The sequence below is a fragment of the Salvelinus fontinalis genome, chromosome 40 (assembly GCF_029448725.1).
Source record: "Salvelinus fontinalis isolate EN_2023a chromosome 40, ASM2944872v1, whole genome shotgun sequence".
Lineage (NCBI taxonomy): Eukaryota > Metazoa > Chordata > Actinopteri > Salmoniformes > Salmonidae > Salvelinus > Salvelinus fontinalis.
Window position 1 is genome coordinate 7,841,026 of NC_074704.1, and position 24,928 is coordinate 7,865,953.

The window sequence follows — 24,928 nt, forward strand, 5'->3', positions numbered from 1 at the left end:
TTGAGTAAAAGTAAAGATAACTTAATAGAAAATGACTCAAGTATAAGTGAATGGCACCCGGTAAAATACTACTTGAGAAAAAGTCAAAAATTATTTGGTTTAAAATATACTTAAGCATCTAAAGTAAATGTAATTGCTAAAATATACTTAAGTATCAAAAGTTGAAGTATAAATCTTTTCAAATTCCTTATAAAGCAAACCAGGCTGCACCCTTTTCTAGTTTTTAAAACTTACGCATAGCCAGGGGCTCAGACATCATTTACAAACCAAGCATGCGCTTAGTGAGTCCACCAGATCAGAGGCAGTATGGATGACCAGGGATGTTCTCTTGATAAGTGTGTGAATTGGACCATTTTCCTGTCCTGCTAAGCATTCAAAGTGTAATGACTACTCTTGGGTGTCAGGGAAAATGTATGGAGTAAAAAGTACAATATTTCCTTTAGGAATGTAGTGAATTAAAAGTAGTCTAAGTCAAAACTATAAATAGTAAAGTACAGATACCCCCAAAAACTTCTTAAGTAGTACTTTCATTTTTTACTTAAGTACTTTACACCACTGTCTAAAACCCTCTCCCACTCCACCATGTGACACAGCAAAACATGTCTGTAAGACTGTGTTGTAGGCTGTGACTATAAGAGATGAACGGTTGCGGTCGGAGAGTTCAGTCCAAACCCAAGATAGAGAGGCTCAGTGAATGTGGTGTGGAATGTATACAAATGGGTCATTGTGCCCAATTGGTTGACCATGTAAAAGGACAAAGTGCCGGCTGGCCAATCCAGATACACTCCTACTCTGTAGGACACACGTGCTTTGATTTTAGGGAGCTGTAACCTGTGTAGAATGTCTTTGTGCTGTGCATGGCCCTTATACTTCGAGGCGTACAAAGTCCAAGAATTGGCATTGCATCCTAGTGTTACGCTTTCACCGGTTCCTTTCCTCTCGATTCCCTTGTAGGCCATGCCTATGTGAACGTTGTGTAGACACTCCACCTCCAGGTAATGACGCTTGTCGAGGCCCTCCTTACACAGCACCTGGTTGCATTTATCAAACCTGTCTTGGGTGATGGGATACTGCTGCTTTGTGCTCTGGCGCGTCACCTTCCTGTCCCCCTCAGACAGAGAGACATTCAGAATAACAAAGCTCAGATACTTCCCACAATTCATCTGTAATAACAAGACATGGAATTATTTGCAGGGATGACTTACTCATCGTCATCATCACCAACATCAACAGACGAGAGTGGACTCCATGGAGGGGAGGCCACATATTGTGGTGAAGGTGGACGATAAGCCTCGGAATGGTGGAGGGAAGGCCACAGGAAGTGGTATAGGTGGAGGGGGGGCCACGGGCAGTTGCACTGGTGGAGGGTGGGCCACAAGAAGTGGTGCAGAAGATGGGAGGGGGGCGCAGGAATAGGTGCTGCCGCAGGTGTAACCTCATTTGAAAAAGTAGTCTGTAAAAGGTCACTTTAAAGGCTTATACATTTCAAAAGCATGGAGAAAGCAATAAAGCTGTCAAACATGAGGTGATTGCGTTCTGAAAATGATTTACAGAAAAAAAATGTAGCTGCATGCATCACTCACTATAGAATGTAATCAATGTGTTGGTCAAGAAGACCTTTTAATGATGCATGTAGCTCTATTTTCTAAATAATATTTTCAATATGTATTACATTCAACAAGCAGTGTTGTTTCCTCCTCTCTGGTCCGTCCTAACTCTGGAGGGAACGCCATATCTGGAGACAGCATTCATGAAGCAATCCATTACAGTAGTTCTGCGATTGTTGCTGGAAGCACGGAGAAACACAACGAGACGGCTGTACCCATCAATGCCACCATGTATGACTATCCTCCACCTAAATCAGAAAACACAGCACTGGACGATACAAAAGCTGAACACATGAAATATACAAACATCACCATCCTCCTTTACCACTTAGATGCTGCATCAGCTTCCTGCAGTACATAACAAAGCAGCAGACCAGATATTAAATGAACATCCAAAGTGTGGAACAATGTTAATGAACATCCAAAGTGTGGAACAATGTTAATGAACATCCAAAGTGTGGAACAATGTTAATGAACATCCAAAGTGTGGAACAATGTTAATGAACATCCAAAGTGTGGAACAATGTTAATGAACATCCAAAGTGTGGAACAATGTTAATGAACATCCAAAGTGTGGAACAATGTTAATGAACATCCAAAGTGTGGAACAATGTTAATGAACATCCAAAGTGTGGAACAATGTTAATGAACATCCAAAGTGTGGAACAATGTTAATGAACATCCAAAGTGTGGAACAATGTTAATGAACATCCAAAGTGTGGAACAATGTTAATGAACATCCAAAGTGTGGAACAATGTTAATGAACATCCAAAGTGTGGAACAATGTTAATGAACATCCAAAGTGTGGAACAATGTTAATGAACATCCAAAGTGTGGAACAATGTTAATGAACATCCAAAGTGTGGAACAATGTTAATGAACATCCAAAGTGTGGAACAATGTTAATGAACATCCAAAGTGTGGAACAATGTTAATGAACATCCAAAGTGTGGAACAATGTTAATGAACATCCAAAGTGTGGAACAATGTTAATGAACATCCAAAGTGTGGAACAATGTTAATGAACATCCAAAGTGTGGAACAATGTTAATGAACATCCAAAGTGTGGAACAATGTTAATGAACATCCAAAGTGTGGAACAATGTTAATGAACATCCAAAGTGTGGAACAATGTTAATGAACATCCAAAGTGTGGAACAATGTTAATGAACATCCAAAGTGTGGAACAATGTTAATGAACATCCAAAGTGTGGAACAATGTTAATGAACATCCAAAGTGTGGAACAATGTTAATGAACATCCAAAGTGTGGAACAATGTTAATGAACATCCAAAGTGTGGAACAATGTTAATGAACATCCAAAGTGTGGAACAATGTTAATGAACATCCAAAGTGTGGAACAATGTTAATGAACATCCAAAGTGTGGAACAATGTTAATGAACATCCAAAGTGTGGAACAATGTTAATGAACATCCAAAGTGTGGAACAATGTTAATGAACATCCAAAGTGTGGAACAATGTTAATGAACATCCAAAGTGTGGAACAATGTTAATGAACATCCAAAGTGTGGAACAATGTTAATGAACATCCAAAGTGTGGAACAATGTTAATGAACAGTCTACCGCGGATCACAGCTATAAGTACTTCTGTTAGGCCTTAAAGGCGACAACAAGGGTTTGTTTCAGACTGTTTCCTTCAGCGGAAGATGTGTGATTACAATATCTACTTCAGTTGGATAAAATAACCACGTTTATCTTGGTGAGTCAAGAGGACAGACTCTCCTGTTGTTCACACTTAGGCACAAATACTTTTTGCTCCAACTGTGTTTACCTCCGTACGTCCTCAATATCAGCATGTTTGTTATTTTCATGATGCAGATATTCTGTCATTAACAGAAGTAGCAGAAATGCAATAAAACAATTATTACCCACATCAGTGACATGTGGTATGAAGGGCCATCAGTGACATGTGGTATCAAGGGCCATCAGTGACATGAGGTATCAAGGGCCATCAGTGACATGTGGTATCAAGGGCCATCAGTGACATGTGGTATCAAGGGCCATCAGTGACATGTGGTATGAAGGGCCATCAGTGACATGTGGTATCAAGGGCCATCAGTGACATGTGGTATCAAGGGCCATCAGTGACATGTGGTATCAAGGGCCATCAGTGACATGTGGTATCAAGGGCCATCAGTGACATGTGGTATCAAGGGCCATCAGTGACATGTGGTATCAAGGGCCATCAGTGACATGTGGTATCAAGGGCCATCAGTGACATGTGGTATGAAGGGCCATCAGTGACATGTGGTATGAAGGGCCATCAGTGACATGTGGTATGAAGGGCCATCAGTGACATGTGGTATCATGGGCCATCAGTGACATGTGGTATGAAGGGCCATCAGTGACATGTGGTATGAAGGGCCATCAGTGACATGTGGTATGAAGGGCCATCAGTGACATGTGGTATGAAGGGCCATCAGTGACATGTGGTATCATGGGCCATCAGTGACATGTGGTATGAAGGGCCATCAGTGACATGTGGTATGAAGGGCCATCAGTGACATGTGGTATCATGGGCCATCAGTGACATGTGGTATCAAGGGCCATCAGTGACATGTGGTATCAAGGGCCATCAGTGACATGTGGTATGAAGGGCCATCAGTGACATGTGGTATGAAGAGCCATCAGTGACATGTGGTATGAAGGGCCATCAGTGACATGTGGTATCAAGGGCCATCAGTGATATGTGGTATCAAGGGCCATCAGTGACATGTGGTATCAAGGGCCATCAGTGACATGTGGTATCAAGGGCCCTCAGTGACATGTGGTATCATGGGCCATCAGTGACATGTGGTATCATGGGCCATCAGTGACATGTGGTATCATGGGCCATCAGTGACATGTGGTATGAAGGGCCATCAGTGACATGTGGTATCAAGGGCCATCAGTGATATGTGGTATCAAGGGCCATCATTGACATGAGGTATCAAGGGCCATCAGTGACATGTGGTATCAAGGGCCATCAGTGACATGTGGTATGAAGGGCCATCAGTGACATGTGGTATCAAGGGCCATCAGTGACATGTGGTATCAAGGGCCCTCAGTGACATGTGGTATCATGGGCCCTCAGTGACATGTGGTATCATGGGCCATCAGTGACATGTGGTATCATGGGCCATCAGTGACATGTGGTATGAAGGGCCATCAGTGACATGTGGTATCATGGGCCATCAGTGACATGTGGTATCAAGGGCCATCAGTGACATGTGGTATCAAGGGCCATCAGTGACATGTGGTATGAAGGGCCATCAGTGACATGTGGTATGAAGAGCCATCAGTGACATGTGGTATGAAGGGCCATCAGTGACATGTGGTATCAAGGGCCATCAGTGACATGTGCTATCAAGGGCCATCAGTGACATGTGGTATGAAGGGCCATCAGTGACATGTGGTATCAAGGGCCATCAGTGATATGTGGTATCAAGGGCCATCAGTGACATGTGGTATCAAGGGCCATCAGTGACGTGGTATCAAGGGCCCTCAGTGACATGTGGTATCATGGGCCATCAGTGACATGTGGTATCATGGGCCATCAGTGACATGTGGTATCATGGGCCATCAGTGACATGTGGTATGAAGGGCCATCAGTGACATGTGGTATCAAGGGCCATCAGTGATATGTGGTATCAAGGGCCATCAGTGACATGAGGTATCAAGGGCCATCAGTGACATGTGGTATGAAGGGCCATCAGTGACATGTGGTATGAAGGGCCATCAGTGACATGTGGTATCAAGGGCCATCGGTGACATGTGGTATGAAGGGCCATCAGTGACATGTGGTATCAAGGGCCATCAGTGACATGTGGTATCATGGGCCATCAGTGACATGTGGTATCATGGGCCATCAGTGACATGTGGTATCAAGGGCCATCAGTGACATGTGGTATCAAGGGCCATCAGTGACATGTGGTATCATGGGCCATCAGTGACATGTGGTATCATGGGCCATCAGTGACATGTGGTATCATGGGCCATCAGTGACATGTGGTATCAAGGGCCATCAGTGACATGTGGTATGAAGGGCCATCAGTGACATGTGGTATCAAGGGCCATCAGTGACATGTGGTATCAAGGGCCATCAGTGACATGTTGTATCAAGGGCCATCAGTGACTTGTGGTATGAAGGGCCATCAGTGACATGTGGTATGAAGGGCCATCAGTGACATGTGGTATCATGGGCCATCAGTGACATGTGGTATCAAGGGCCATCAGTGACATGTGGTATCAAGGGCCATCAGTGACATGTGGTATCAAGGGCCATCAGTGACATGTGGTATCAAGGGCCATCAGTGACATGTGGTATCATGGGCCATCAGTGACATGTGGTATCATGGGCCAATGCTAAACTGCTAGTTGTTGATGAACGAGTTGTTGATGAACAATTTCAGATGTTACAATGTACAACTTCTCACCAGTGATGTAGATAATTGTGTCCATCACAAAGATACATCTGCCTCATCAGTTTGTGGTTTCCATCAAGGTGTCATAACGAGTTTGGTCCGTTAATACACATCACTATCATCACTATCATCACTATCATCACTATCATCAACCGTACGGTTTTGGAAGCATAAGAACCTTATTTTTCATACCAACGGAATAAAATAAAATAATTAACTCCAGAGACAATTCACCATTTAAACAGAACAGGGGTGACGTTAGTCTCCTTTAGTCCCTTATTGGGCTAGGAGCGAGGACTTGTTGGAAGAAGCCCTTCTTCTACCTTGTTTTACACTTCAAGTCATTTACTTCTTGTTAGAGATGTATTTACACTTAAATGTCCCTAAATGCCGATCGGCGCAGCGGTCTAAGGCACTGCATCTCAGTGCTAGAGGCATCACTACAGACCCTGGTTTGATTCCAGGCTTGTATCACAACCGGCCGTGATTGGGAGTCTCACAGGGCGGCGCACAATTGTCCCAGGTCGTCCAGGTTTGGCCGGAGTAGGCTGTCATTGTAAACAAGAATTTGTTCTTAACTGACTTGCCTAGTTAAATAGAAAATAAAAAATAAAAAAAAATAAAACGTATGTGTGTGTATGTGTGTGAATATCTATGAATTGAAATAATAAAAATGTATGTGAATTTTTTTTCAATCAAACTGCAGCTGGCCCTGTATAGCCGACATGAAGAAATAAGTAAATAAGTAGTCTACAGTTTGAAGTCAAACGTTGCGTCTGTTTGTTGAAGTGACGGGAAACTCGCATGGTGTCCATTTGACACGGCTAGTCTATTTATTAGCCTACATTAACCCCTGCTGGCGTAAACTGTTTACTGCAGAGCAAATAGACAATCATTAGACAATGAGCATCATCATACAGAGTTATTTACTGACATCATCAAAGCACAGCACACACACACACAGCAACTCAAGTTTGGTTGGAACTTGAATTTAAAATTGATAAAATTTAGATTTTGTGTCATTGGCCTACACGCAATACCTCAAAATGGCAAACTGGAATTAAACGTTGTTTCGTTAAATTGTACAAATGAATTGTTTTGAGTCAATAAGTAATTAACAACTTTGTTATGGCAATCCTAAAACAGTTTATTAACAAATCAGATTATAAATTGCATGGACTCACACTGTGTGAAATAATGTTTAACATGATTTTTTTAATGACTTCCTCATCTCTGTACCTCACACATACAAGTATCTGTAAGGTCCCCCAAGTCAAGCAGTGAATTTACAACACAGATTCAACCATAAAGCCCAGGGAGGAAGATGGGCACCTATTGGTAGATGGGTAAAACAAAACAAAAAGCAGACATTGAATATCCCTTTGAGCCTGGTGAAGTTATTAATTACACTTTGGATGTTGTATCAATACACCCAGTCACTACAAAGATACAGGCGTCCTTCCTAACTCAGTTGCCGGAGAGTAAGGAAACTGCTCAGAGATTTCACCATGAGGCCAATGGTGACTTTAAACAGTTACAGAGTTGAATGGCTGTGATAGGAGAAAACTGAGAATGGACCAACAACATTATAGCTACTCCACAATACGAATCTATACTGAGTATACCAAACAATCCACCGTCTCAATCCACCACATCCGCCAGTGTCGCAGAGCTAGAGTGGTGTTTGGCAGACCATGAAACGTCTGTAGCGTCCGAACCGTTTGGCCTACCACTCGATTGAAAGGGGAGACTCTCACGAACACGATGGTCATCTCCATTTTGCTCTATGACCCCCACAAGTGTCATGGGACTCGTCTGAAGGTAACCGGCAGCGGTAAAAAAAATGAATGGAAGTATGGAGGTAGTTTTGTACCTATCCAAAAAAATGGGGTTAAATACATGTTAAACCCCCCCCCCCCCCTCCCCACATATTTGCTGAGCATTCTTATTTCTACTAGATAAAGAACAGACAATTCCAAATTGTTTTCATTATGATTTTTTTATACTGTCTTTTTTTGCTATTTATTCATGTGTTATTCAATGCGTTTCTATGGGGTATAGTAGTAAAGGCCAAATTCAATATTTTATGAAATCATTCATTAGATTTTTTTTCTTCGGGATACCTAAAGGGGTCCTAATATACCAAATCAAATAGGTAAATGATCTATGGTATGAACATCTTAAAACCATTCCATATGTTAGCGTAGAACCCCCCCCCCCCCCCCCCCCCAATGGCTTAGACTCTTAGGAATTAACCTGTCTACTCCCCTTCACCTACACTGATTTGAAGTGGATTTAACAAGTGACATCAATAAGGGATCATAGCTTTCACTTGGATTCACCTGGTCATCATATATGCATAGTCACTTTAACCATATCTACATGTACATACTACCTTAATCAGCCTGACTAACCGGTGTCTGTATGTAGCCCCGCTACTTTTATAGCCTCGCTACTGTATATAGCCTGTCTTTTTACTGTTGTTTTATTTCTTTACTTAGCTATTGTTCACCTAATACCTTTTTTTGCACTATTGGTTAGAGCCTGTAAGTAAGCATTTCACTGTTGTATTCGGCGCATGTGACAAATAAACTTTGATTTGATTTTACCTGGTCAGTCTGTCTTGGAAAGAGCAGGTGTTCTTAATGTTTTGTATACTCAGTGTAAGTGACAGAGTGAAAAGAAGGAAGCCTGTATAGAATACAAATATACATTCCTGAGGCACTGAAGTAAAATTCCCCAAAATGTTAACAAAGAAATTAACTTTATGTCCTGAATACAAAGCTTTATCTTTTGGGGAAATCCAACACATCTCTGAGTACCACTCTTCATATTTTCAAGCATGGCTGTACGCTTGTCATTGGCAGGAATTAAGGAGTTTTTTTTAAGGATAAAAATAAACGGAATACAGCTATAAGCACAGGCAAAATCCTAGAGGAAACCTGGTTCAATCTGCTTTCCAACAGACACTGGGTGACAAATTCACCTTTCTGCAGGACAACAACCTAAAACACAAGGCCAAATCTACACCGAAGTTACTTACCAAGACCACGTTGAATGTTCCTGAGGGGCCTAGTTACAGTTTTGTCTTAAATTGGCTTGAAAATGGCTGTCGAGAAATGAACCAACTTGACAGAGCTGGACGACTTTTAAAAATAATAATATGCAAATATTGTACAATCCAAGTGTGCAAAGCTCTTAGAGAATTACCCAGAAAGGCTCACAGCTGTAATCGCTGCCAAAGGTGATTCTAACACGTGTTGTCTTAGGTGGTTGAATACTTACCGTGTAGTCCAGGGGTGTCAAACTCATTTCGCATCGTGGGCCACATACGGCCTAGGGAGATGTCAAGTGGGCCGGACCATTAAAATTATACCATACTCTGCTATAAATAACCAAAATATCATGTCTTTCCTTTGTTTTGGTGTAAAGAAGCACAAGAACATTAGGAAAATATTGAAATTTAATGAACTATCCTTTTACAAAACATTTCATGAAACACCTCATATTTCCTTAGACAAATGTGCAATTTACTTTTATCATTCACAAATATGCATTGCAACTGATCCCACTGATTGTACAAAGGCACAAAACTTTAATTGGTACTGAAAAATATAGTAATGCACTTTAAGATTAAATGAGACTTTTAAAGAAAGGAATTTTTAAACCACTTACACATACGCATATAAAATCTAAATGTAATCCCTGCGTACACCTTACAAACTAAGGAGAGTGATTTTAAATGTGTAATGAAGAAAGTGTTCGCCTGTCCTGTAAATCTGTAAACTTCATACATGAAACATACATACACATACAATACATACTGAAAATTTATGGAGTTGTATGAACAGTAGAATTCCATCACACAACTTTTGTTTTGAAGCTGCTGACTAACATTAAAGTGCACATTTTTTAAATCACCACAGTAAGGATTCATCTTCACAGAGCTGTATTCTTTCAATGCAAACAGTATCTAAGGCAGCATTTTAAAGGGTGTTAGTCTAGTCTGGACTTGTCGGAATACGGCTTCGATGCTAATGCTATTTCGCTAGCAATTAGGTAGCTGGCTTTTACCGCTGCTTCACTGACTTCTCGGCTCTGGATGAAAGTTGACTGCTGTTTCCTCAGACCCGCCAGCAATTCGTTAATCTTATCTCTTCTCAGTTGTCCTTGCAAGCCGTCATATTTTTCGCTGTGATGAGTCTCGTAGTGGCGTCGAATATTATATTCCTTCAATACCGAAACTTGTTGCAAACACACCAAGCACGAAGGTTTTCCGTGCATCTCTGTAAATAAATAGGACGTGGTCCATTTTTCTTTGAAAATTCTACACTCCTTATCTACTTTTCTCCGTTTGGATAACGACATTTTGGCTAATGAGGGTGTAGCGGAGAGGTAGAGACCAAGGTATTAACAACGTCGTAACAAGCAGCAGATGGCGCATTGATACCGTCTGCTGTTTTCAGTCTGTCTCAGTGATGCGGCTTGTCTTCTACTCTGATGGAAAGAGTGCGCCCCTTAGCGGATAATCCATGAATTGCAGCGAATTAAAAATATTAATTCCATGTCTTTTATGCATTTTTTCCACTTTCAAATTATCCTGCGGGCCTGATCGAACCTCCTTGGGGGCCGGTTCCGGCCCGCGGGCCGTATGTTTGACACCCCTGGTGTAGTCGGTATTCAGACCCTTTCCCTTTCCCCACATTTTGATACGTTACAGCCTTATTCTAAAATAGATTAAATTAATTGTTTTCCTCATCAATATACACACAATACCCCATAATGACAAAGTGAAAACAAGCTTTTAGACATTTTTGCAAATGTTTAAAAAAAGGACAACTGAAATACCTTATTTACAAAATAGACTATAATTATATAATATAATTATAATATATATAATATATAATAATATAATATAAGTACTTTTAAAAAGATGAAGAGATTCAACACATGAAGAAACAATATAAAAAGTACAATTACTCCACTTTTCAACCTCATATTCATTATCTCCAGCACGATGTCAGCATCGATGTACAGTGTGGAACGAGATTACTGACACCCTTGATAAAATATGATCAACTATGACTGTATAAAATAAATAATTCAAATACTGTGCTATATTGTATGCTATTTTTTTGGGGGGAAATGATGTAAATAATAAACGCAGACGTTCTGTATATTACCTCGGAAACAATGGATGACGCAGCGGGACAAGGTGGAGCGGAGTTTGATTACAAGGTGTCCCGATATCTTATTTAATTATTTTTTGTTTTTTTGTTTTAATGTCCATTCTAGATTGCCCTTCTAGCTAATCATAAACTAATATTCAACAATGCTGTGGTATAAACTATTTTATACTAATACAATTGATCAGATACATATATATATATAGTAATACTTTTTCTCTCAAAAAGGTAATTAGTTGCACCCTTTAAGAATTCTTATTAATAAAGAAGCCAAAAGTTTAGTATTTGGTCCCATATTCCTAGTTGTCACGCCCTGGCCTTATTATTCTTTGTTTTCTTTATTATTTTAGTTAGGTCAGGGTGTGACATGGGTAATGTTTATGTTTTGTTGGTTTTGGGTGTTTATTTGGTAAAGGGGTTATGGGGTGTAGTAGATGGTTTTGTGTTGAGTGTATATGTCTAGTGTTGTCTATGTAAGAACGTTAGTAGCCTGTATGTTTGTGCACAACGTTTGTAGCTTCACGGTCGTTTTGTTATTTTGTTCGTTTTGTTAAAGTGTTTCGTGTCGTGTTTATTTTTCGTCATCTTTAAAAATAAAAGAAGATGGCTTACTTTCCAAAAGCTGCGTTTTGGTCCATCAATCCTCCACACGATCGTGACAGAATTACTCACCATAGGACCAAGCGGCATGGAAGGCGGCAACAGGACCTACCTACACAGGATTTCTGGAGATGGGAGGACGAATTGGAAGGAGAGGGGCCGTGGGCACAACCGGGAGAATATCGCCTCCCTCGTGAAGAGCTGGAGGCAGCGAAAACCGAGAGGAGGCAATATGAGGAGGCAGCACGGAAGCAAGGCTGGAGACCCGTGAGTAATACCCAAAAATTTCTTGGGGAGGGGCTCATGGGGAATGTGGCGAGTCCAGATGGGAGAACTGCGTCAACTTCCCGTGCTTCCTCTAAGAGGGAACCTGAGCCAGTCGGGCTGAGATTGGAGGGGAGCAATGGGAATGATGCAGAGACTGTTAAGGATTTATTGGGGAGGTTGGAAGAGAGTGAAATGAGGGAGCTGCTGTGTTGGTGCGTGAGGCACAAGATCCACCCGACAGAGCGTGTGCGGGATGTGAGGTTACCTGAGTCAGCTCTCCATGCTCGTCCTGATGTGCGTGCTAACCGTCTGGAAAGGACAGTCCCACGAACCAGGCCTACTGTACGCCTCCCTAGTCCTGCACCTCCTATATTAGCCCTATGTACTAACTCTCCTGTGACGGTTCCCAGCCCAGTACAACCAGTGCCTCCTCCACGCACTAGCCTTATGGTGCGTGTCTCCAGCCCTTTACCACCAGTGCCTAAATTACGCACCAAGCCTCCTGTGTGTACCCAGAGTCCTGTGCGTCCTGTTGCTGCTCCCCGCATTAGCCCTGAGATGCGTGTCCCCAGTCCGGTACCACCAGTTCCGGCTTCACGCACTAGGCCTAATGTGCGTCCCCAGGGTCCAGTATGCCCTGTTCCTGCTCCCCGCACTAGCCCTGAGATGCGTGTCCCCAGCCCGGTACCACCAGTTCCGGCACCACGCACTAGGCCTAATGTGCGCTCCCAGGGTCCAGTATGCCCTGTTCCTGCTCCCCGCACTAGCCCTGAGATGCGTGTCCCCAGCCCGGTGCCACCGGTCCCGGCACCACGCACCAGGCCTACAGTGCGCCTCAGCCGGCAGGAGTCTGCCGTCTGCACAGCGTTGACTGAACTGCTCGTCTCCCCAGCGCCATCTGAGCCATCCGTCTCCCCAGCGCCATCTGAGCCATCCGTCTCCCCAGCGCCATCTGAGCCATCCGTCTGCAATGAGCCTGCAAAGCCGCCCGTCTGCCATGAGCCTGCAAAGCCGCCCGTCTGCCATGAGCCCACTGAGCCGTCCGCCAGACAGGAGCCGCTAGAGCCGCCAGCCAGACAGGAGCCGCTAGAGCCGTCCGTCAGACAGGATCTGCCAGAGCCGCCAACCAGACAGGATCTGCCAGAGCCGCCAACCAGACAGGATCTGCCAGAGCCGCCAACCAGACAGGAGCAGCCAGATCAGTCAGCCAGCCATGAGCAGCCAGATCCGTCAGCTAGCCATGAGCAGCCAGATCCGTCAGCTAGCCATGAGCAGCCAGATCCGTCAGCTAGCCATGAGCAGCCAGATCCGTCAGCTAGCCATGAGCAGCCAGATCCGTCAGCTAGCCATGAGCAGCCAGATCCGTCAGCTAGCCATAAGCAGCCAGATCCGTCAGCTAGCCATGAGCAGCCAGATCCGTCAGCTAGCCATGAGCAGCCAGATCCGTCAGCTAGCCATGAGCAGCCAGATCCGTCAGCTAGCCATGAGCAGCCAGATCCGTCAGCTAGCCATGAGCAGCCAGATCCGTCAGCCAGCCATGAGCAGCCAGATCCGTCAGCCAGCCATGAGCAGCCAGATCCGTCAGCCAGCCATGAGCAGCCAGATCAGTTAGCCAGCCATGAGCAGCCAGATCCGTTAGCCAGCCATGAGCAGCCAGATCTGTCAGCCAGCCATGGGCCGTCCCTCAGTCCGGAGCTGCAGTCCCTCAGTCCGGAGCTGCAGTCCCTCAGTCCGGAGCTGCCATTCCTCAGTCCGGAGCTGCCCCTTACCCTGGAGCTGCCCCTTACCCTGGTGCTGCCCCTTACCCTGGTGCTGCCCCTTACCCTGGTGCTGCCCCTTACCCTGGTACTGCCCCTTATCCTGGTACTGCCCCTGACCCTGGTACTGCCCCTTACCCTGGTACTGGTCCTTAGTCCGGAGCTGTCCCTTAGTCCGGAACTCCCCCTTAATGCAATGGGGTTAATGTGGAGGGGGGTCGTTTGGAGGAAGCCTAGGAGGTGGTTAGGTACTGTGGTGACGTGGGGACTACGACCAGAGCCGGAGCCGCCACCGTGGAGGGGAGCCCACCCAGACCCTCCCCTAGACTGTGTATGGTGCGCCCGGAGTTCGCGCCTCAAGGGGGGGGTTATGTCACGCCCTGGCCTTATTATTCTTTGTTTTCTTTATTATTTTAGTTAGGTCAGGGTGTGACATGGGTAATGTTTATGTTTTGTTGGTTTTGGGTGTTTATTTGGTAAAGGGGTTATGGGGTGTAGTAGATGGTTTTGTGTTGAGTGTATATGTCTAGTGTTGTCTATGTAAGAACGTTAGTAGCCTGTATGTTTGTGCACAACGTTTGTAGCTTCACGGTCGTTTTGTTATTTTGTTGTTTCGTTAAAGTGTTTTTGTGTCGTGTTCATCTTCGTGTTAAAATAAAAGAAGATGGCATATTTTCCAACTGCTGCATTTTGGTCCGTTAATCCGCCACACGATCGTGACACTAGTACGCAATGACTACACCAATGTTGTGATACTACAAACTTGTTGGATGCATTTGCAGTTCGTTTTGGTTGTGTTTCAGATTATTATGTGCCCAATAGATGGTAATGGTAAATATTGTGTTGTCATTTTGGAGACACCTTTATTGTAAATAAGAATATAATATGTTTCTGAACATCTCTACATTTAATGTGGATGCTACCATTGTTACGGATACTCCTATGTGAATCGAAGAATAATGATGAGTGAGAAAGTTACAGAGGGTCAAAGATCATACCCCCAAGACATGCTAACCTCTCACCATGACCAATGACAGGGGAGGTTAGCATTATATATCCTACCCCCAAGACATGCTAACCTCTCACCATGACCAATGACAGGGGAGGTTAGCATTATATATCCTACCCCCAAGACATGCTAACCTCTCACCATTACAATAACAGGGGAGTTAAAAATGTATTGGGAGTATGGGAAAAATACTAAACTTTTGACTACATTATTTATAAGAATCTTTAGTGGTGTAAATAATTTTACTTGTTAAACAAAATCTCTTTCTTTGAGCAATTGTATTAGTATAAAAATAAAAATAAACGCTTTTTTTTTAGGATTAAATATAGCTCAGTATTTGAATGATTTATTTTAAACAGTCATTATTGCTGTATGTGAAAATGGCATGTTTCTATGATCGGTGGTTAAAAAGAGAAGAAGAAGAAAGGTCCTTAAAAAACGTCAGGATCTAAAGTAAAAAAAAAAAAACTGTGATTTTTCTAGCCAGAGGAGGGTCATTTTCATAATGTCAGTATTTGAAAATCAATATTTATTTATTTTTTAACTTTTGATGTCATCAGGTAGAACTTTATATATTATTTTCTACAAAACGTAGAAATTTGCAGTTTTCACATATGTAGACAATGGTATTGTGCTGGAAATAATAAAAAGGAGGTCGAAAATGGGTGGAATTGCCAGTTAATTATTGAATTAATAAAAAAGTATTTGTAAGTGTGCTGTCGTTGTGTCGTGATGATACAGACTTCTACCAGTGTTTCTGTGGTAATACTGACACCTACTGGTTCATCATTGTCTTGACTGATCCCAGAGACAGAACTAAGCTATAGCAATAGTACACTACATGCCCTGTACATTATTCATACATTAATACATTTATACATATATTTATCATTTATATTTTATTAACAATATTAAATTACTGCACATGCAAAGCATTTTAGAGCAATAGTACACTACATGCACAGTACATGAATACATTGATACATACATTTATCATATTTAATAACACTATTAAATTACTGCACAAACAAAGCATTTTAGAGCAATAGGATGAAATAATATTATAGCTGCAGTGTGAACTAGAAAAGGGAGATGTTTGTGTTGATATAATCCCAACTAGATGTCCATTTATTTTCACGTTTTAAACATTAGTGGCCAGCTCATACACTTTCTGGCCTCACGCCTTCGTTAAAGGTTCAACAATTAATTTGTGTTGATTCAATAAATAAATGTTTTCCCAATTATTCTAGTCATAAGAAAAATATAAAAATATCCAAAAAATATCCTCATTTATAACTGGATGTATGTAAGATGTTAAATATGAAATGGCTTGGTTTACGACATAAATGATGTATAGGTGAGATAGGTTTATGAACTTCACATGAATCATTTAAATAACTGAGTTCATTGTTTATTTAGGATACAGGAAGCATGACAGGGATTCATGAAGTTCAATCTTAATTTTGGGACCCTGAAAGTCAAAAACAAATACACTGTTAGTTATTTAGTTACTTAGTTACTTAGTTACCTGAGTGTCCATCATTGACATCAACATAATTTGTTTGATTGACATCTATTAAATTCATTGGTTTTGATTGATAACGTATGAGGTCGTACTCACAGGTGATTGGTCCGATGGTGAGGGGTTCGAGGGGGACAGAGGGGGTGACAGAGCGGTATTTCCTTTTGTTGCACACCTGAGGAGAGAGACGGGAAGGAGTCAGAGAGACCAGACACTGAGACAGAGAGACGAGAGAGAGTCAGAGAGACCAGACACTGAGATGAGGAGTCAGAGATACCAGACACTGAGACAGAGAGACGGGAAGGAGTCAGAGAGACCAGACACTGAGACAGAGAGACGAGAAGGAGTCAGAGAGACCAGACACTGAGACGAGAAGGAGTCAGAGATACCAGACACTGAGACAGAGAGATGAGGAGTCAGAGAGACCAGACACTGAGACAGAGAGACAAGGAGTCAGAAAGACCAGACACTGAGATGAGAAGGAGTCAGAGAGACCAGACACTGAGACAGAGAGAGGAGAAGGAGTCAGAGAGACCAGACACTGAGACAGAGAGACTCAGGAGAGCCAGAGAGACCAGACACTGAAAAAGATAGACGAGAAGGAGTCAGAGAAACCAGACACTGAGACAGAGAGACGAGGAGTCAGAGAGACCAGACACTGAGACAGAGAGAGGAGAAGTAGTCAGAGAGACCAGACACTGAGACAGAGAGACGAGGAGTCAGAGAGACCAGACACTGAGACAGAGAGACGAGGAGTCAGAGAGACCAGACACTGAGACAGAGAGATGAGAAGGAGTCAGAGAGACCAGACACTGAGACAGAGAGACCAGACACTGAGACAGAGAGACGAGAAGGAGTCAGAGAGACCAGACACTGAGACAGAGAGACGAGAAGGAGTCAGAGAGACCAGACACTGAGACAGAGAGATGAGAAGAAGTCAGAGAGACCAGACACTGAGACGAGAAGGAGTCAGAGAGACCTGACACTGAGACAGAGAGACGAGAAGGAGTCAGAGAGACCAGACACTGAGACAGAGAGACCAGACACTGAGACACAGAGACGGGAAGGAGTCAGAGAGACCAGACACTGAGACAGAGAGACGAGGAGTCAGAGAGACCAGACACTGAGACAGAGAGACGGGAAGGAGTCAGAGAGACCTGATACTGAGACAGAGAGACTCAGGAGAGTCAGAAACCACCACACACAAAATTAGTGAGACCAGAGAGAGACCACAAACAGAGTGGATGAGTCAGCGGGAAAGATGCAGGACTCACTGGAGTGCAGGAGGAGCTCCTCTGGTCACACAGGCTGAGTCTGCAGTGCAGGAAGACATCCCGGTAGTCCCCCTGGTACAGGAACAGCAGAGCAGAGAAGTGGGCCCTGAGAGACGAGCCGCTCTCCTCCACCCTCACCTGACGGAATTCAGTCGGACATCTAAGAAACAGGGAGGGTCAGGGTTTAGGTTAGATAACGCAACTAAAAATACACAAACATTAGTGTTCAGTTTCCCAGACACAGAATAAGCCTGGTCCTGGAGTAAAAAGCATCTCAATGGAGAAGCTCCATGTAAAGTGTTGTTAGTCCTGGACCAGACATAATCTGTGTCTGGGAAAACCTCCATGTGTTCCTTGAGTTTAAACCAAGACACCCTTACTTGTTCTGAATGATGTAGTATCGCATGATGTCTTTAGGGTCGGGGGATTGTGTGGCATAGCAGTCCTCCAGAACGACCACGAAACGCTCCGTCTCGGACTCCTCTACGGACACACCCACGTGCAGCACGGAACCCACCGGCAAGGTGACTCCGCCCGCTGGGTAAGCCTTTGTGAAGTTGTCGCTGTGGTACAGAGTCATGTTGGAGCCCACTTTGGAGCCCTTACCGACTTGGACATCCTTCAGCCTGTCAAATGGGCAAATAGGAGATTTGGTTAATACGAGATGCAGTCAGAGATGGTGAAGGACAAACAAAGTGACTTGGGTGAGAAATGCACTTTACAGGCTCAGTAGAATGAATCGTTTATATTATTATTTATAATAACAATAATTCGAATTAAAAAAATTATTATAATAATAACAATAAATACACTTTATTTTTGAAGCACGTTTCAAGACACCCAAAGTCACTTTAGATAAGATAAGAAATGATTATTATTATAGTTTTAACACTATTACACAGCCAGCTTCAGCTGAGTATTTTGTTGGAAAAACCAGTACAACCAGAACAACCAGTACTGTGATGAGTGGACAGAGGAGATGCAAAACTCTTATCTGGTTATCTAAAGGATCATCAAGAACCACAGGTTTAAAGTAATAACTGTCTATACATTAACAGCATACTGACAGTCCGACATGTGTTTGTCTGCATTGTGTTACATTGTGTTACATTATGTTACATTGTGTTACAGGGTTTGGTTTTAGAAGTGGGGGGGACATAATTATTATCATGTTTAAATCCAGTCGTATAAACTCTCCAAACAGCCTACCCGACTGCTCGGAGGCGTCTGCATGGTCCTAAAGTACACCGTTGCCTCGTGTTGTATCACATTCCAATGTGTAAAAGTTGCGCCCCTGTTGTGTTACATTGTCAATGTTTGACATTGTTTACTGTAACGTCTCCACTTACGACAGGTAGGGTTTGATGGCCACATCCAGGCTGGTCTCTGATTCCAGAGGGTAGGCACAGGAGAAGGGCACGCTCACGGGTCGGCTGAAGGACACGGCGTGAATGTGGTAGATGAATAAACTGTTGGAAAAGATGGCGTCAGTTCCGTTTGTCTGGTGAAAGGGGGAAAAGGGAAGAAGATTAGAAGCCAGGAGAGGACCTCCCACCAGTCCTCAGAATAATATAATTCTTGGACTATTGTATTTCAGTTCATCTGTTCATCATTTTCTGTTGATGGCAACATGTCTCACAGGAAGTGTTCTCTGTTGAAGGTTTCGGTGAGGAACGGGGTGAACGGGTCGGGGTCTGTTCTCACCTCCAGAGTGTTTCCGCAGGTGCCCTCCGTGCGCTCCACCTGGTACCATACCATGCCGCCACGCTCTTCGTGAGCGTTACACCGGGGGTCGGCCAGGTTAGCGGTGGTGGCATCCAGACCAGCGGCCTCCAGGTTAGTCCTGTTGAGACCCACCTGTACCAGGCTCCGCCCACACACTACCGCTGGGTGCAGCAAAACAGGCTGCTCTGTAAGAGAGAAAGAGAGCGACAGAGGGATGAGAAGAGAAAGACAACGGAAGAGTGTTATTCAAGAACCCCAAATGAAAAGAAGGAATTACAAATTCTCATATGCACTCCTAGAAACAATGATTTCAAAATGGTTCTTCGGCTGTTTCCATAGGAGAACCCTTTTTGGTTCCAGGTCGAACCCTCTAGAGAAGGGGTTCATCTTGGAACCCAATAGGCTTCTACCTGGAACCAAAAAAGGGTTATTCAAAGGGTTCTCCTATGGGGGCAGCCGAAGAACCCTTTTAGGTTCTAGATAGCACCTTTTTTCTAAGAGTGTACATAGGTCCCTCAAACAGGTGTTTTCTGAGAACTCACCTGGCCTCTCACACCGCCAAGTGACCCCATCATTGCTCACACAGGTCTCCCCCGCTCTGCAGGTACCACACATTGCTTTTGGCGTAGTCGTGGCAACCTGTGACTGTGTTGTTATTGTGGTGCGATTGTTGTCTACTGGTGTTCTTGTCGAGGTGACAAGATCTACTGGTGATTTTGTCGTAGTGGTGATATTTACGGATGTTTGTGTTGTCGTGGTGATCTTAATAGGTGTTTGTGTTGTCGTGGTGACCTTAACCGGTGTCTGCATTATCGTGGTAATCTTAACAGGTGTTTGCGGTGTTGTGGTGATCTTATCAGGTGTTTGTGTTGTCGTGGGTATCGTAACAGGTATTTGTGTTGTTGGGTTGTCTTTTACAGGTGCAGTTGTTGTTTTGGTGACCTTTACAGGTGTTTGTGTTGTCGTGGTGATCTTTACAGGTGCTTTCGTTGTCGTGGTGACCTTTACAGGTGCTTTTGTTGTTGTGGTTGTTGTTGTTGTGGTGGTTGTTGTTGTTGTGACTGGTTTTGGTGTTGTGGTGGGAGCTGACACATCTGGAACAAGGAGTTAAACAGGAGACACAGTTCTGAGGGAACATTCATCGCTCATGTTTTGAAAGAACTAGTATGCCGGTATTACCAGGATCATACAATACACCTATATGAATGAATGGATGAATATGCTGAGTACTGTTGATATCTAGGGCCATAAGAAGAACATCATGGTGTATATAACCAGCTGGTGAATGACTAAGCAGTAAACAGTTAAAGAAGTAAATACAATAACTTAAATTAAAAGGCAGAACAACAACAGCAAGTCCCACTCAGAACTTGGCAAAGCAGGGGGCGAAACCTTACATGCACAATAGGCGAAGTAGCACCCGGGAGGCATGACCAACTTGTACACAAAGTAGTTCCCAGGGCATGCCTTGACGTGGATGGGCTGAGACTGCACCCAGCAGCAGTCCTCATTGAAGCTGGCGCAGACTGCACTCTGGACAATTTCATCCACCTGCTGGGGGGGAGGAAACGCCAGCCACAAGGTAGCCTGGGTGCCGCACTTGAACGAATCCACGCACTTGTCCGGCATGGACACGCTCTGGTTGCCGATGTACATGCGGTAATAGCCGTCCCAGTGGACGTTGCGGTCGCAGTGCTTGTTGCCCACGTTGTTGCTGGTGGAACGCCACGGGTCGTTCAGGACCGTGTAGATCTTGCAGGGGTTGGCGCACTGCTGGATGCCGTCGACCGTGATGCAGTCCTCCCCGTCGGCGCACTCATAAAAGCCGCAGCTGAACCGGACATGGGCAAGGTTGGTGTTGGAGATGGGATAGGAGCGGCGGACACGGCGAGAGGCGTGGTGGTGGTCGGAGGCGGCGGTGTGGCCAGGTAAGCAGATGAGGCCATCGCCGGAGAAGCCCTTCTTACAGGTGCATGTGATGTCACCTGCCATGGGCGAGGTGCGGCAGACGGCTTGTTCGTGACACGCCTCGCAGCTGGTGACAATCGTACCTGTGGGAATATGGGAATATATGGGTTCTTCGTCTTTTGAGGTTGAGTTATCATGATACACCTGCATTGTTTTGATGCCTCCATTTCTAGGTTATGAGACTAAAGAGCAGAGAAAATACAGAAGTCAATTGTGTGGGGGGTTGTTTAAGCAATAAGGCATGAAGGGGTGTGGTATGTGGCCAATATACCACGGCAAGGGGCTGTTCTTAGGCACGATGCATCGTGGAGCTGGACACAGCCCTTAGCCCTGGTAAATTGGCCCTATATCACAAACCCGAGTTGTCTTATTACTATTTTTAACTGGTTACCAATGTAATTAGAGGAGTAAAAATAAATGTTTTGTCATACCCCTGGTATACGGTCTGATAAACCACGGCTGTCAGCCAATCAGCCTTCAGGGCTCGAACCACCCAGTTTATAATTAGAGGAGTAAAAATAAATGTTTTGTCATACCCCTGGTATACGGTCTGATAAACCACGGCTGTCAGCCAATCAGCCTTCAGGGCTCGAACCACCCAGTTTATAGAAACTCTATTAAATACTTAGTAAATACAATACTTAATACATGATACATATATCCCTATACTGTCTAACCAAATATACTTGATCTCTTAATATGGCAGACACTCAATGAGAAAATCTATTTTACAAATTATATATTGTCTGTCATATATAGTATTCATTATGTAATATATATTTTGGACACTACTCATTCAAGGGTCTATCTTCTGTATACCACCCCTACCTTGTCACAACACAACTGATTGGCTCAAACGCATTGAGAAGGAAAGAAATTCCACAAATTAACTTTTTAACAAGGTACACCTGTTAAAACTTCTTATGGCTGGGGGGCAGTATTGAGTAGCTTGGATGAATAAGGTGCCCAGAGTAATATTTGGATAGATTTGGATAGCAAACACTCTGAAGTTTCTAAAACTGTTTGAATGATGTCTGTGAGTATAACAGAACTCATATGGCAGGCATCCAACCAGGAAGTGGGAAATCTGAGGTTTGTAGTTTTTCAACTCATTGCCTATCGAATATACAGTGTCTATGGGGTCATATTGCACTTCCGAAGGCTTCCACTAGATGTCAACAGTCTTTAGAACCTTGTTTCAGGCTTCTACTATGAAGGAGGGGGGAATGAGAGCTCTTTTAATCAGGGGTCTTGCATGAGCTGATCACGCATGCTTCCGTGAGAGCGACCTGCGTTCCATTGCATTTCTGAAGACAAAGGAATTATCCGGTTGAAACATTAATGAAGATTTATGTTAAAAACATCCTAAAGATTGATTCTATACTTCGTTTGACATGTTTCTACGAACTGTAATGGCATTTTTTGACTTTTCGTCTGAGAAGTTTATCTAAAGTTCCATGCATAACACTTGTATTTTCATCAACATTTATGATGAGTATTTCTGTAAATTGATGTGGCTCTCTGCAAAATCACCGGATGTTTTGGAAGCAAAACATTACTGAACGTAACGCGCCAATGTAAACTGAGATTTTTGGATATAAATATGAACTTTATCGAACAAAACATACATGTATTGTGTAACATGAAGTCCTATGAGTGTCATCTGATGAAGATCATCAAAGGTTAGTGATGAATTTTATCTCTATTCTGCTTTTTGTGACTCCTCTCTTTGGCTGGAAAAATGGCTGTGTTTTTCTTTGACTAGGTACTGACCTAACATAACCATTTGGTGTGCTTTCGTCTTAAAGCCTTTTTGAAATCGGACACAGTGGTGGGATTAACAACAAGTTTTTCTTTAAAATGGTGTAAAATACTTGTATGTTTGAGGAATTTTAATTATGAGATTTCTGTTGTTTGAATTTGGCGCACTGCAATTTCACTGGCTGTTGTCATATCGATCCCGATAGCGGGATCTAAGCCATAAGAAGTTTTAATTGAAATGCATTCCAAGTGACTACCTCATGAAGCTGGTTGAGAGAATGCCAAGAGTGTGCAAAGCTGTCATCAAGGCAAGGGAGGCTTTGAACTTTGAAGATTCAAAAATATTTAATATATTTTGATTTGTTTAACACTTGTTTTGGTTACTACATGATTCCATATGTGTTATTTCATAGTTTTGATGTCTTCACTATTATCCTACAATGTAGAAAATAGTAAACATTAAAAAAAAAACTTGAATGAGTAGGTGTGTCCAAACTTTTGACTGGTACTGTAAATATTTTGATGTATTAAATATATAGTATAATTGTGTGTACCTGAGGTATGTCCAGCTGTTGATGTATTAAATATATAGTATAATTGTGTGTACCTGAGGTATGTCCAGCTGTTGATGTATTAAATATATAGTATAATTGTGTGTACCTGAGGTATGTCCAGCTGTTGATGTATTAAATATATAGTATAATTGTGTGTACCTGAGGTATGTCCAGCTGTTGATGTATTAAATATATAGTATAATTGTGTGTACCTGAGGTATGTCCAGCTGTTGATGTATTAAATATATAGTATAATTGTGTGTACCTGAGGTATGTCCAGCTGTTGATGTATTAAATATATAGTATAATTGTGTGTACCTGAGGTATGTCCAGCTGTTGATGTATTAAATATATAGTATAATTGTGTGTACCTGAGGTATGTCCAGCTGTTGATGTATTAAATATATAGTATATTTGTGTGTACCTGAGGTATGTCCAGCTGTTGATGTATTAAATATATAGTATATTTGTGTGTACCTGAGGTATGTCCAGCGCTGGACAGAACCAGTAGAGGCACCAGCAGAGCTACCAGGATCATCCTCATCAACACTAGTTACTTCTACAGGGGCAGAAACGAGGAACACAACCTGAAGGAAAATACACTTATTATATTATATTTATCCACAATGTACATATACTGGATAGTCAGTCACTTTTACATTCAAGTTTGAATTGATTTAATTTGACTGTATCTATACAGGTCATCCTATTGTGATAAAAAATATTTTTCTTTCTGTCACAAGACTGCAATAAACCACGTTACAAAACATCTAATACAACTATAGATATTAAGCGTGGACACACACATCCTCTGGAGGGTAATGTAACATTTCAAACTTAGTCAGTTCAGATATATTAATTTCACCAAACCAAAATGACTTTGTTTAACCATACAGTATGAATAGTGATCTGAGAGAAGTACTGACTTACCAAATCTTGATGCTGACTGCTGGACCCACCTGTAAGCTCAGCATTTATACCCTGGTTATCGGGGAGTGGGGGAAACGGGACACATTGTGCAATATTCCCAGGGACAATACCTTAGCCTGGGTCCCAGTATGTTTAGCTCTCATTCCACTCCTTGACACTCCTTGTCATGATAAACTGTTTGGCAATGACCCTGAGTAAAGGAGTGAAACGTCAGCCGAACCTGACTGGATTTCAGGCTAACAATGGGTCTGGAAGAGATTCAATGGCACCTATCAACGTTCATACGTAAGGAATGCAACAATCGCCTGATAACCATGGAAACCTGGGCTGTGATTAAGCTAA

At 43.0% G+C, this 24,928-nt stretch overlaps 1 protein-coding gene across 1 annotated transcript; it reads right to left on the reverse strand.

The window, feature by feature from the left end:
- Positions 1-787: 787 nt before the first annotated feature.
- On the reverse strand, positions 788-24,194 carry LOC129839246 (pancreatic secretory granule membrane major glycoprotein GP2-like). The gene is made up of 11 exons (XM_055906553.1): positions 24,134-24,194; positions 20,771-21,424; positions 19,916-20,467; positions 19,353-19,558; positions 18,998-19,149; positions 18,029-18,274; positions 17,649-17,808; positions 16,474-16,549; positions 1,236-1,357; positions 926-1,163; positions 788-792 (listed from the first exon to the last, which is right to left on the reverse strand). Exons 1-11 carry the CDS (start codon positions 24,192-24,194, stop codon positions 788-790), a joined length of 2,472 nt encoding a protein of 823 aa, XP_055762528.1.
- Between the last annotated feature and the right edge of the window lie 734 nt (positions 24,195-24,928).